The 15112-nt window shown below is 38.4% G+C and overlaps 1 protein-coding gene across 1 annotated transcript in view; it reads right to left on the bottom strand.

Moving 5' to 3' along the window:
* COL4A1 (collagen type IV alpha 1 chain) overlaps positions 1–15112 on the bottom strand; it is a 142614-nt gene that overhangs the window by 88799 nt on the left and 38703 nt on the right. The window contains exons 6-13 of the mRNA XM_026707637.2: positions 14975–15037; positions 14839–14892; positions 14640–14666; positions 12928–13011; positions 12089–12151; positions 4446–4481; positions 2743–2784; positions 445–534 (exon numbers count right to left, since the gene is read on the bottom strand). Of these exons, the coding sequence (XP_026563422.2) occupies positions 445–534; positions 2743–2784; positions 4446–4481; positions 12089–12151; positions 12928–13011; positions 14640–14666; positions 14839–14892; positions 14975–15037 (459 nt within the window). The remainder of the gene's footprint in view (positions 1–444; positions 535–2742; positions 2785–4445; positions 4482–12088; positions 12152–12927; positions 13012–14639; positions 14667–14838; positions 14893–14974; positions 15038–15112) is intronic.

Below are 15112 nucleotides of genomic sequence, written 5' to 3'. Positions count from 1 at the left end.
TTCTGAAATCCTTGAGGCAACATGTTGAGCAACTTCAGAGCAGAATTAAATCTCAAGTCACTTTTGAAGCTGAATATAATGGGGGGGAGGGAAACCCTTTTTTATTTTGCAATATAGTAACAGATTTAGACACTTAATTGATATCAGCTTTGTTGGATTTAATCTGTACTATGGAATCCACAGCATTTCTTATAACTGGAATGGCTAATCTGGTCTTTTACAATGCTTTCCTTATTTTACAAAGCCCATCTGTCTTAAGAGACGATGGCAGTGAACAAGTTGAAAATGAGCAAATGTTCCAGAGATAATTTACAAATGAATATAGACAGAAAATGAATGGTGCTCACATTGTTTATTTAAACTTTTATTTTATCATTAATCCTCATCATAAATGGCAGCTTCTAAAAACAATGTAATCAAGAGAAATAAGAAGTGCATATTTACTTTGTCTCCCTTTATGATGGTGGTCCCTTTCTCTCCATAGTATCTTTCTGTTCCTTCAGGACCAGGGGGGCCCATGACACCACGCTCACCCTGCAAATATCCCCAATAAACAAATTGGCAAACGAATCAGCAAAAGTCACTGTAGTTTACTTAGCTTTAAAAAAACTTGGGGTAGTACATCATTTTAAAAACTCTGCTCATTTCAAATGATGTATTGTTTGGCTTTTAAGTTAATCTTCTTTGAGCAAATTAGATATTAAAGATTAAATTATCACTATCCAGTCGCAATCTTTCAAGAGATAACACTGTACACAATAAAAGATAATGCAATCTCCATAAATAATAAATGATTTACTAAAGGTTTTCTGAAATATACTGTATTTGATGCAATAATTGGTTCACATAGAGTTTGTATATCAGCTGTCCCAGATCCCAGAGATGGAGACAGATGTTTCAATATTAGAAACTATATAATGCAGGGGTGTCAAACTCAAGGCCTGTGGGATGGATCCGGCCCGTGATGTGGTCATATCTGGCCCATGGAGCCATCCTGGAAAATGTAAGGGACCAGTCCGTGTCGCTTCAGCATGGCTTTGGCCCGGTCTACCTAATGCAAAGAGGAAACCTGCCAGCAGTTGGGGAGTGGGGTCAAGTTGGCCACACCCATCCAGTTGGCCATGCCCAATGAGTGGTGTCAAACTGGCCAAGCCTGCCCAGCCATGCCTATCCAGTGTCCCGCCCCCGCCAAGATAAACCACAACCCTGATGCGGGCCTCAATGAAATTGAGTTTGACACCCCTGATATAATGGATCAAAGCTTTTCTCCAAAAGCAATACAACTAAGTAGTCAAAATGTAATTTCATGAGTACTCTGAATTCCCCAATATATTGTGTTACTACCTTTAACGGATACAAAGAAAAAAAAAAACATATTGATACAAAATGTTAATGGAACTTTGGTATTTTAGCATCACAGAATCTTAAGACATGCCTCTCATTCCTTCAAAATAGCTGAATCTCCAAAAAAGAAGTTAAAACATCAGCCTCCCAACTCTCACACATACCCCCCAGGACACAACATTTAAATCATGTTTACTTCAATTATACATTAATTATGTGCTGCATGAAGAAATCATTCCTTTTGGCTTCTCGTCCTTTTGGCTAAGACTCTGTCTCTCTGTGTGTGCATGAGTGTGTTGTGCGTGCGTGCGCATGTGTGTGCATGTAGTAGATGCTTTGAATCTTTCTTATATGGTTGCTGGGCATAGCATTTTGAAGAGTATTTTTCTCTGCCCGCTTTCTCCGTGCTCCATGTTAGCATGCACATCATCAAATCTCCCCTTAGCTTTTCCCCCAAACTAAAGTGATCTGAACATTTTGCCTTTGATGCAGGGAAATTGCTTGAGCTCCTTGATTATTTTGATTCCTCTCTTCTGTTCTTGTTTTGTATATGTATGCATGTGAACTTTGGGGGTTTGGCCTCATTATTCATCTCTTTATGCTTATTTAAACTGAACTCCATTTGTCATTTGGCTGACAAGTTAGTCTGTTTGAACATCTTTTTTGGAGCTGTTCAGAATAGTTTTGGTTTTTAACCACCCTGTCTTAACCCCTATGTTGATATATTTTATGAATACATTAAAAACTTTTAAGTACTTATTCTCAGAGAAAGAATCCTGCCAGAATTTACCCTTGTTTTGCTGTAGCTGGAGAAGCACTACTGTAATAATTTTGTAATTAAAATTGAGATTAGGTTTAAACCCAGTGTTTTAGGATAGGGGTCTCCAACCTTGGCAACTTTGAGACTTGTAGACTTCAACTCCCAGAGCAAAGCTGGCTGAGGAACTCTGGGAGTTGAAATCCAAGAAATTAAAGTTTGCCAAGGCTGGAGACTCCTGTTTTAGGAAGAGTCAGAGCCCCTAAAACCCGCTTATCCATCCAATAGCATAAGCTTGACTCCCCCAGCTTATTGAGTTCTCTAGTGCAAGCTAATTCTAGTTGTAGTAACTCTGTACCCACCCTCTTAGTACCATTCAGAGATAACCAAATCTCTACAGCCATGAGGGCAATGCTGCCATCCCTGTTCTTGGTGTGCACATTTCACTGCTCAGTATACACTGTATAAACTTTCATGTGGCTGGCTAACTTTCTGTAATAGTGGATTCCATGACAGGTTTCTTCTGAATTTGTGTAAGTTTCTTTCAGTAAGTGAGGCTGGGATTAAACAAGAAGATCCTGGAGCCCGAAGAGAAGCCAGCATGTTGCCCATGCTTATCACTTTCAAAAGAGCATCCTTACCTTATCCCCTTTTGGACCTTGGGAATGCATGCCCATATGACCCTGGTGATACAAACAAGAGGCAGTTGATAAAGTAAAAAAAGCACCTTTGATGTAAGTATTGTTTGCGAATATTCTTTGAGGGCACTTTTAAACAAATAAAATAGTTCTGCAGGTTTAACCCAGAGCCCTTTTCCTGCTGACAACAAAGCCAGCAAATGCCTCTGGGAAAACCAAGATGGCAAGAGTTCTCTCCTCTTTTTCTGATGTGTCTGATCCTGGAGGTAAGAGATATCCTCCAGGATCAGTAAGTTTAATATCCTCCTTTCTTTGTGAATGTGCCCAATCCTCTCCTAAAGCTGCCATCACTGTCATCCTTAAACTCCACTACAAACCAACCCTGAATCTTTCACGCTCAGCTTTCTTCATTAGATAGACTGGGAGTCTTATTTCCTTTTCAAGGGCAAGCTCAGGTTCAATTTTTTTCCTTTTAAAGACCCGGTAATCCCTTGCATCAGGGTGGAGTCGTGGCGATTGAATGGAGCTGAGTGTTTAAATGGTCGGGTGCCTTTCCTGACACTTAGGTGGAGCTCACCACAGATATTTTCTCTTTGCGTCCAGAGAGAGAAATATCTGCCAGTACCTAGGATTGAACTCAGTCTCCTGACTGTGAGGTGAGAGTTCCACCACACTGCTCAAGTTCTGGTTCAGATAACTCTTATAAAAATATTATGGCATTCTAGAACAAATACTATTAGAAATACTTCATTGTTGTAATTTTAATTGTCATTATTCAAATTAACTACCATAGAAGAGACAATATCAGATATCTACCCCTACTTTAAAAAGTATATTGTAATTGTTAAATTTGCAGTACTACCAGGAACTGGTGCACCTCCACTAATTTGATGACTCCAAACACCTTCCTTTTAGCAGCTTATGGCATGTGAACTCCCATAGGACCATGTGGTGCTTCAAAGGGGTGCTTTGCTTTGATCAAAACGGCATTTCAAAGCTGCTTTGCCAAGCAAAATGGATGACTATCTGTGCTACTTCACATTGTTTTAGCTGCCTCCTTTACCACGTCCCAAAATTAGTGAGTTACTGACCAGGTTAGAAGAGGCGGTCATAGCAAGACAAATCATTTTTCAGCAAAGGAGTCAATTTTCCTAGAAGTACTCAGTTTTGGATTATACGTGTCTATTCAATTTCTTTTTCCAGCTGTTTTTTAGCATTTATGTATTACAGATTATGGGTAGTGTGCAGAGATGAGTGCAGAAAACAGCAACAAAGATGGTTAGGGGACTGGAGGCTAAAACATATAAAGAACGATTGTTGGAATTCGGTATGTCTAGTCTAATTCAAAGAAGGACTAGGGGAGACATGATAGCAGTGTTCCGATATCTCAAGGGCTGCCACAAAGAAGAGGCATTCTCCAAAGCACCTAGGGCAGAACAAGAAGCAATGGGTGGAAACTAATATAGGAGAGGAGCAACCAAAACTTTCCTGATGGTTAGAACAATTCATTAGTGGCGCAACTCTTCCAAAAGTTGTGGGTGCTCCAACACTGGAAGTTTAAGAAGAGATTGGACAACTATTTGTCTGAAATGGTATAGAGTTTCCTGAGCAGAGGGTTAGACTATTTATTTAAATAAATGCTTGCACTTTGATAATTTTTCCAAATATTTTATACTCAATAAAAGTGCCAAAAAAGCCAGCCTTACCTTCTCGCCTGGAGGTCCAGGTGGTCCTGGAAAACCCTGTAAAATTAAATATTTTATTAATTCTTTGAGTGATACTTATTTCAAAAGTTTAGTTTCATTAGTGAATGAACTCTTTACAAGTAGGATTTTCGTTTCATGCTGTTTCTTTCAGCTGATCTGAGCATAATGCTGTCTCACGACAGCCAGCAATTCTATTCAGGTGAAGAAGAAGAATGTCAAACATTTTCATAAAAAGCATGGAAATGTTTAAAACCTGTTTTGTTTTAAAGCCTATTTGTATCATTACTGTTATACATTTCTTCTCTTCTTCAACCTTTATCAAAACAGAAATTGATAGACACTCATTTTTTAATACCTAGCAGTAGGGACATCATAATTGATTATATACTATTAGTAAAGGACAGAACATTACTTTCTCTAAAAGTCTCGGATGCATTCTAGTTCTTGAGACCCAAGGATGTTGGTAACTCTTCAAATGATTACCTTAATATTCCAAACTGTGTTCTTACACTCAGTTCTACAATAACAATTGGTGAGACCTGGGAGATTTTCTTCTTTTTATTGCAGCTAGCCAGAAGTGGAAAAACATTACAGGCTGGTTGCTAACATCTTCTTTGCTTGATTTATTGATTTATTTAGCATATGGCAAATACATGGGCTTATAGTGCTTCAAATGTTAATGTCCAGTCCACCTGGCCATTCAAGGATGTTGAAAAAAATCAGACATTGGCCCAGTGTAAGCTCTTGATGGACATTCGGACATAATGTGATAAATATTTTGTTGAGGAGCACCACAATCACACTGAGACCCCACTTGAGTCCTGGCAGACACCATGTTAAGTACAGATCCTGTTCAGAGTTGACCAATGCTGGCGAGGAAGCTCAAAACCTGGAGCCTTTTGGGTAGGGTCAGCTAGATTACTGCCTGTACCTGGGCATTCAGCAGCCCATTTGGCTCTCCACTGTGTATTAATGTCAAAGTTGTTAGACAGCTGTCGAGAGAGTGCCAGAGAGGGCTTCCTTGATTTAAGCCTGCCAATTGATAGATGAGGAAGATCAGCATGCACCAGGATAAAGTGGATTTCTCATAATTTTGTTGTACTCCTTCACTAAAGTTTCCTGCCTTCGCAGAGCTGGTGATGCAATGTGGCTCAAGATGGAGAGCCAGCAAGTAGGAGTATATTTTATGCAACTGCTTATGATCCTCATTGTATCATTTAGTCTAACATTGATCTTGCTAGTGTGGTAGCTATCAAGTCAAACAGGGGCATAGTATTCAGCTGTGGAGTAGACCAACCCTAGTGCTGATATTCTGAGAGTAGAGGCTGAGGCTCCCCATTTTGATCCTCTTAGTTACTGGAGTGAGTTGTTCCTGGTATTGATTTTAGTGGACATGTTCTCCAGAAGTTTCTTATAGAAAGAGAGTCCCATCCAAAATTACTCTGATGTATTTGGGGTGAGGATCATAGAGGAGTAGGTTGTTATTCAGGTAGACCTTTGGGGTGGCATTGGCAAGTTTGTTGTTGAGATGGAAACAGGTGGCCACTGTTTTGCTGACACTGGGTATGAGACTCTAGTCAGCAAAGAATTTTCCCAGGACTTCAGGTCCTCAGAGAAGAGGTAGTCCAATACTTCCAAGTTTTTATCTTGTGCTACTAGGGCCAGATCATCTGCATATTCAAATTTACATCCTCTTGTAGCTGGCATATCTGAGATATAAAGACTGTACAGTGTGGGTGCCTGCACAGAACCTTGTGGAAGGCCATTGTTGAGTCTTCTTAATTGGCTAACATTGTCCCCCATAATGATTATTGCTGAGCTTGTTATTTATGAGGCGATAGAGGATTTTAGAGGGGAATGTGATTCAGTTTGTAAAGCACATCCTTCTTCCACATGGTATCGTATGCTGCAGTAAGGTTGATGAACGCAGCTGTGGTTTTTAAGCATCACTGGAAACCAGCCTCAATATGTCCTGTTAGGCTCAGCATCTGATCAATACAACTGCAATTATGACAAAAGGTGGCTTGTTCCATGGGCAGAAATATATCTATTGTGGGCCCAATTTTGCTTATGATAAGTTTCTCCCGAAATTTATAACATGTATCTTTTAGCTGAAGCAAGTACAGCCCTCCTTGCAAATCTATGGTAATGTTGACTTGTTGGTGGGATCCATTGTATGATACTGTCAAGACTTTTGGCAAATTCTGGCCATTTGGCTTTATGAAAATTCCATTTGGGTCTAGGTGTGGAGAGAATTAGGGGAATCCAAATTTCAAAGACAATGGGGTAGTAGCTTTCTACTCTGTCTTGTGGTTTGCCAGATTTTAGAAGTGATATTACTTTGGCTTTTTTGAATTCCGATGGGAGATGCCCGCTAGAAAGTATATTTGAAAAGAATTTGCCAAGCCCATTCCTTGTTAGTCTCCCGGAATGAATTAGAAATTCAGGGTGGATGCCATCAAACCTGATGCTTTGCCGGACTTCAGACTGTTGATGGCTGCATTGATTTCATCCACAGAGAAAGGGTGGGTGAATTCAGAGTATGATGGAGCCGAACGTTGAAAGGCTGAGAGCATTTTCTTGATGGTAGTTGAGTGCTCTTTCACCCTTGGGGCTTTAAAGAAGGAGACAACTCAGGAGGCTACTTGGCTGGCAGTTACACTGGGTGTTTGTCAAGCAAGTTGTCCTGCACTCCCAATTTCCTTAGTAGGCCCCAGGCTTTCTTGCTGGTTTTGTTTAAATTTAGGTTGTGGTTGTTCCCATGTCTTGCGACAAGCTGCATCCAGACTGTGTAAGAGATCATTGGCAATATCTGGGTCATCACTCTTGTAGAAAAGTCTGGTAGAGGTCTTCAGTCTCTTTGTTCCATCAGGAATATAATCTTTTCTGAATCTTCGAGGGATGTATCTTTTAGCTGAAGCAAGTACAGCCCTCCTTGCAAATCTATGGTAATGTTGACTTGTTGGTGGGATCCATTGTATGATACTGTCAAGACTTTTGGCAAATTCTGGCCATTTGGCTTTATGAAAATTCCATTTGGGTCTAGGTGTGGAGAGAATTAGGGGAATCCAAATTTCAAGCAAAACAAGATGATGTTGACTATGAGGAAATTTGTCCAGAATGTTCCTAGTTATTGGAAGTGGCTGCATCTTTGGACCTTCTGAGACAAAACACAAATCTGGATTAGTTTTGCATTTCCAGGCAGCAGATTGGAAAGTGCCTTTGTCTTTGGCATCAAAAATCAAATGGGCTTTATTTGCAACAGCCTTTCTTTGCTTGAGAAGGTACTTGAGTGAAACATTTTTATAAGATGACTTTTTTGAATTCATTTCAATGCCGTTTAAAGCCAGATTGGGGGTAGAAACTGCCATGGTTGTCCTTCCTTGCTTTGGTAAGAGTGAGATAGCAGGGTACAACCTAAAGAATTACCTTGGATTTCTCAATGGCTTTAGCACTCTACAGCATAATATCTTTAAAGAGTTGATAGCACCAGAGGTACTGCTTGTTCTCTTTCTGTGTGGATGGCTATTTCATGGAGTAGAGGTGCATTATAATTGCATCATTAAGTTCTTTAGAACTCTTTTTTTTTCTCCAAAAAGATTTCATATTAGTTTTTACACATTTTATGTGTTCTTCTACAACTGAACACAGGAGGTTGATATTGTTCTTCCAATTTCTGTAAAATAAGTTCCTTGGGCATTTTCCCAAACTGAGTCTCATGTGGGTTTTGTTTGTTTTGTTCTTGAGAACACATATTTGGTTAGTGAATTCTAAGCAAATTCTGATCAAAGCTATGAAGTTCCAGGAAACAGAGGATTGCAGTTTATATGTTTTTCTCCTCTACTTTTAATGTTTACTTCCCAAGAGAAAGACAAAAATGTCTAGCAATAGGAGTCGTGAAATACAAACTGCCTTGCCTATTTTTTCCATATAGCATTGATTTATTTTAGGAACCAGTTATTTGTTTTGTATATTTCTTTCATAAATTTGGCAAGAATGAATCTAGTGCCAATCTGCAGGGTGATTTTAATTCAGTGATTCTCAGTATGGTCCATATCCCCTCTGCAGGAGACAATGCCATATTTTTGGGGAGCCACAGTCTTTATATCACGTACTAGTCATTTATATTGTATCATATAGCCAGCAAAAATCATTGAGAGTCAGGAGGCTTATAAGTTTACTATATCATTATCATGGTTGGTTCCACAGGTGTTTAGACTGGATTTGGAATTTTTATCCATCAAGTCCTTCCCAAGCACCAGGGAAAGGCAGATGTTCCTTGATGGTGTTAAAAGTATCATCACAAGATGTAAACTGCTTCAAGTAAAACTGCCTTTGCAATTGACTGATCATGATTTTGTCAATGATATTTATTGAAGGGTCCTTGGTGCTCTCTGAGTTTGCTTGTTTTCTTGCAGACATTTTATTACCCTTAACTAGGTAACATCATAAATGCTAGTAAGTAGTGTTGTTGGCTGTCAGTTTATATTTTGGTGCCTGCCTATCTGGGTGGGTGGGGGTAATGTTAGAGATTCTTTGTTTGGGCTGTTTACTGATGGCTCTTGGCAGTTTCTTGATTGGGGTATTGCTTACTTGATTATTCTCTGACATTGACCTTGGAATTAATCTATGCTGATCTGTGTGCTGATTACTAGTGGAGAGGTGCTGGAATATTTTTCCCTTTGGGACTGGTTGATTATCTCTTTTGCATAGTTTATATATGTTGTTAATGTTTATGTATCTATTAATGGGTTGATTTGTCAGAGTGCCAGGCTCCTAGAAATTCCCTGGCATTTTGGGACTTGGCCTGGTTTAGGATTGTCCCATTTTCCCAATTGAAACTATGGTTAAATCTATACATTGTGAAATTAAACAATTCTCATCATATCTGACTGCCAGCTGGATGGATGCATTCTGTCAGTCTTCTGTCTGTCCTAAATAGTGGTGGTTGCAGTCCTTGCGTTTGTTAGAGTTTGCAGCCATCCAACTAGCACACAAGTAAATAAATCAGCAGGATTAATTTATAGTAGAAACTTCTTTATATACAATAATATAAAACATGATGCATGTATACAATATTTATGCAGCTCTTGCAATGTGGTAGCAAGTACAAGAACAAGAAGCAGAAACCATCAGAACCACCAGAACTACCAGAGTCACAGAAGCTCTATATTTAAATAGACCAGTTACCCTAAGCCATGCCCAGTCTCCAAGCCATCTGGCATGGCTCACAACAGGTGTTGTTTCTTAGTCACCAAACAGTTCCTATTGGCTGACTTGTTGTTATGGCTATCTCAACACCACATTGTATGTTGTAGATGACTCTCATTTTTTCTTCTGGGGTTGCTGGGTCTTTTGGTTTGCTTAGGATGTTTTGAAGGGCTTTAGTTGGCTTCTGTTCTATGCTGGTTCTATGTGGTTGTAGAAGTCTATTTGTGGTTTCTGAGATATTCTTGATGCATGGCATTCTTTATCGGTCTTATTCAGTTTAGAATGATCAGGTCATCAGAAGAAAAATACAGCCCATGAATCATAGCACTGATTTAAAATAAAGACTTTGCAGGACCAGAAATTCTCTCTCAGTCTTGTAAACTGTTAGAAGCTGTGTGGTATAAAAGAGTTGTCTTCTTGTTTCTAGTCATTGATATCTATAGCTCCATTACTCCCACTTGCAAAGAACTTGAAAATCTTGGACTTTTCTCACTATTGATGTTTTGGACTCCTGTGAATATTTTCTTATTCCTTTCTGACTTGATGTATTGGATCATGTTGCTTTCCCGCCTCAGTAATTTTTATACTTTACAAAATAGAAGCTTACTTTTATAAATTTTACTTCTGGCCTTGACCAAATGCAACAGCCCCACTCTGTACTCCTTTTACCTCATAATGGCTATCCTGGAGAAGTTGAGAAGCTATCACACTAAGCCAGTTTTGTGTTTGCTGCCTTATGGCATTTCCCATAGCAGGACTTATTGCTGAATTTTCAAATGCAGACACAAACCTCTGCCAATATCATCCTGGGCTTCTCTCTTCAGCTCTTTCTTGCTATATAGTGAGTACGTTAGCTGTCTATCACCCTGGTTTGTCTTTTTTCATGTAATCCAGATGCTCTGTTTCAAACTGGGACAATCAGCAGCATAGAAGTAGGGGGATTTTTGAGAGACTATCTGTTGGTTCTTGTACCTATTTGCTCCTCCCTTGCTTATTTTCCACAAATACTGCATTATCTTTTATGGGAGCAATTCAGGCTATTAAAGTAATTCTTCACTGTATCCATGTGATTGTCTAAGAGCACAGCCTCACTAGCAGCAATTCAAAGATGATCTAAAGCGGCTGAGTCTGCCTTTACCTGCAAAATTTAATAATTTCCCTTTGTCTCCTCTCTCTTTGCTACCATGTTGTTTCATAATTAGGGATTTCTTACATTTCTTTAGATAACATATTGAATAATAATCATATATTGGTTTGAATTGCACTATATATAATATAGGATGTAATTTGCAACATACAAACCGTATGAAGACCTGCACATCATGTAGAACATCATACTTGCAATACTGATACACAGTAGGTCTATGCAGTATTTCAGAAATAATTTTGAATGGAGGCCTTGGAATATGCAGGAGTCCAAACATAGTACAAGTCTGCATCAAAATTGTGGCTGCTCTGAAAAATTAGAGACAGAGGCTCTGCCTGTACTTCCTGAGCATCAAAGCATCTTTGTCACACTCACATCTAAAGTACCATGCATCCATAGCACTTGAATAGAAACCTTACCTATTATAATAAAATCTAATGTTGCGGGGGGAGAGAGAAAAAGACCTAACATGACATAAGACACAATAACAGAAAGAATAAATGAAAAAAGTTTCTTCAAAAGGAGCAAGTAAGGATGAAAAATATAATATTGTAAACTTTTCAATACTGGGATCAGAGTTAGTTGGAATGAAGACTGATGGAAAAAATAAGATATTGGAAAGGAACATGAATAACTTTGACCCACCCTTCCATTTGCCACTAAATGATTCATTCTGTGACTGTCTTGGAAAGCCAAGCTAAGCTAGAGAAAAGCTAAGCAGGTTAAGTGGTTCAATTCTAGCTTCACAGGACCTGTTTCAATGACAGTTCTAAAGGGCTTCTTCGTATGGCGCTGTGGAATGGGTTACCTTCCCATTAGTGAGAATTCCCATCTTCTGCTTCATGGCTTATCTCTCCCTCTAAAAGCCAAGATCTCATGGCATTGGCTGGGTATAAGGTTGGTGCAAAGAAGGGAAAGGAGAGATGGCTCAGTCATTCAATATTGATATCTTGGCATTTTTCATATACATATATCTTTGCAAACCTATAATCACCTTTTCTGTAAGCCAATAAAATATTCTGAAATTGTTCAGGGGAATATCAATTTCTTTTAAGTCCATGTGGAGAAAACTTGCTTTACGTCCAAAAAGAAAAAGAAAAAAAAAGAGGTGGGGTGGGGGATTCTCTGAAATCACCTGATGTGGAATCTAGCTGAACCCAATGCATGTTTAACATACCTATAGATGGAGGACAAATTTAGATTAGGGATAAATTTAGACAACATCTAATTGAAATTATGAATTCTTGCAATATGCAGCTTAAAACCACTGAAGCTGATCACTTACTTGTCTTCCAGGAGGTCCAGGTGGTCCAATAGGGCCAGCAACACCTGGAAGTCCAGGTTCTCCCTGGGTATGAAAAAAAAGGTTGATAAATGATGTCAGTAACACAGTTTCTTAGTCACTTTGCTATATAACGCCATAATTTCCTATACCTGAACATGGCTCAGGAGTTAGGAGCCAAGCTCAAACAAAAACTTAGCTCATTTCCCATTTATGTCTCATTATAATATCTGACATTGCTGTAATGGTGATATTCACAGGCCTAAATATCTCAGCCTTTCTTTATATGAACCGCACTCAATCACAAGATAATTAATTCTGATTATTTTCTTCGGTAACTTTTCCAGCCCTAAACTATTTTCTTCAATATGGGGCAAAAAGAATTGTGCCCAATATGTTATTCATTGGTAACCACATCACAGACAGACTATTTCAAGTTCTCTCCTAGTAATATTTAATGTTGATATTATCCTTCTCACAAATCACAAATATTCACATATCTTGGGTGAATATTTCCATTAAATTATCCATCAGGACTTCAAAAATTCTTTCCGGATTAGTCCAGATCCACAAAGGAAGCAACATGCCCAAGATACCAGAATTGATCGGGGCAGTCAAGGGATCTCCTGTCTTTGTGAATTCCTCTATGCCCCTTCACCTCTGCAGAGTTATATGGTGTTTCACTATTTATATTCCTAACTTTTTGATTCTGTTTTTCTGATGGATTTAGCGGGATAAAGATAATCCACAGAGTGTATAGAAATGCAAGTCAATTCCTTCTCTAAGGTTTCACCCCACCATTTATCAAAATTGTGATCTTTGTTAGTTAGAATAAAACTTACTTGTAATCCAGGATGTCCAGGCAATCCTTTGTCACCCTTTAGGAATCTACCTGGCATGAATCCAATAATTTCTCCTGCGTCTCCCTATATGATGCAGATGTAAAAATAATAGATTACAATTAGTACAAGAGCATTCACATGTTTGAGTAAAAATTGAGGACTTTAAATTATCAATAACCGTAATTAATTTTAAATTTTACATTTGATATTAAGGTTTTTAAGGATTTCATTAAAATGTTGCAAAATAACAAGAAACCTTTTTGGGGTCTTTAAGCTGGCTTTCAACCAAAAGAAAAATACACGGACAAGACAGAAATGGTGATAAAACAGAAATCTAATTATTACAATGATTTTAAACAATAATGTTTGTCCCATGGAAGTTTTTAAGACCCCTGGTGGCACAGTGTTTAGAATGCAGTATTGCAGGCTGACTCTGTCTACAGTCAGGAATTCAATCCTGATCAAGCTTGAGGTTGACTCAGCCTTCCATCCTTCTGAGATCAGGGAAATGAGATTGTTGGGGGCAATATGCTGATTTTGTAAACTGCTTAGAGATGGCTGTAAAGCACTGTGAAGCGGTATGTAAGTCTAAGTGCTGTTGCTATTGTTATCTTTTATACTTCTTTTTTTATTTGCCACTCAGATTGATAGTAAACTTTAAAAATGTACAAAAGAGGGACAAAATTACTGGTTGCAAAAGGGAGCTGACAGGTTCCATTACTTGCATCCTTTTTATTTAAAAAAGGATGATTCTCCTTGTTCTTTCAAGAACTTAATTTGTTTTGTAGTGTTTCAACAATTCTACATGGAAACCACAGGTGAGATCCTTGACCAACCTACCTGATATATGTTTAAACAGAACCTGAGCAAAAATATGTGCCTACTGTGGGGCCCTGCTGTCAATACGTGGTTCTTCTAATCCTTTCTGTGAATTGAATGGAAAAGTAGTAACTGAACAAAAATGTTTGTTTTAGAAAGAATTTTACGGTATGGCTGGAGCAATCTGTCATAATGAAAGAAACTGACCATTTTTCTTTGGGGGGGAAAAAAGGATACTCATGCAAAGCTCCAAACTAGAATTATTCCTCAGTCTGGATGATTTCCTATGACATATTCTTATTTCCTGTGACATATTCCGTCATTATATTTGCTTCATGGCTTTTTTTGTGGTAAATGGCCCATTAAAAACCCCAGGAAAGGGGAATTTTTTTAAAGGAGGAAACTTGCATCAGGCCCCACTTCCAATCAGAGTGTGTTTTCTGTACCTCCCTTTTCCTCAAAGAAGAAATGAAGTATGGTTTTTTCCCCCCAAAAAGAAAAAAAAATCCAGTAAGGCAATTGATTCTTTGTTTTCAGAGAAGAAAGGATGCTAGTTCCAAATTTAGAATGGGCAACATAAGGACTGCTAATATTTTACAAGGGAGAGGAGGACCAATTGCTCAGGCAACATCATACAGGAAACTGGTTTTTCCTTTCTGTTTTTACAATGAGAGGGAACGCTTAGTTGTTGTTGTTTTTTAACAAATCAAGCTGCTTATTATTCTGTGACATTTTGAGTTAGCCCAAATGCTTAACCTTCTATGGATGTTGGGATTTTTCCCCCCTATGACCAATGTAACAAATGTTTTTTTGAATTCTGTCAGAGTAGCAAATTTACATATCATGCCATGTAAACAATAAATGATACATATATTCTTAATTAGAAAATGTACCTTTATTCCTTGAGGTCCTGGAGGTCCCTAGAATATATAACATTGTCTGAGAAATTTTAAAAAATCTAGCAAGATCTTTTAATTATCAAGTTCCACAATTAAATTATGAATTGCAAACTGAGCTGCGGATTTTCATATTTATTTATTTTATTATATTTGTTCTGATTTCAGTTAAAACAAATGATTTTAAAATGCTTACAAGATTGCCAGGTAAGCCAGGTAAGCCAGGTGGGCCGAAAGGACCTCTTTCTCCCTAAATGGAAGAGAGAGAAAAAATGCCTTTAATTCATGGATTTTGAAAAAGAGCTTCAAAATACTTGTTTAAAACAGTTTACCTTTGTTCCATTGCATCCTGGGATCCCAGAAGGACCAGGCGGGCCATCTCCTCCAGGGATGCCCTGAGGTTCAGAAAGGATACAGAAAGCAAACAGTGGTCAGTAGGTTATTCCTACTGAAATAAATCCTTGACTGTG

Source organism: Pseudonaja textilis, chromosome 1 (genome assembly GCF_049901715.1).
Source record: "Pseudonaja textilis isolate UNSWEBS1 chromosome 1, rPseTex1.2, whole genome shotgun sequence".
NCBI classification, from domain to species: Eukaryota; Metazoa; Chordata; class Lepidosauria; order Squamata; family Elapidae; genus Pseudonaja; species Pseudonaja textilis.
Note: the sequence above shows the minus strand (reverse complement) of the source record. Positions and strands in the feature narration are given on the sequence as shown.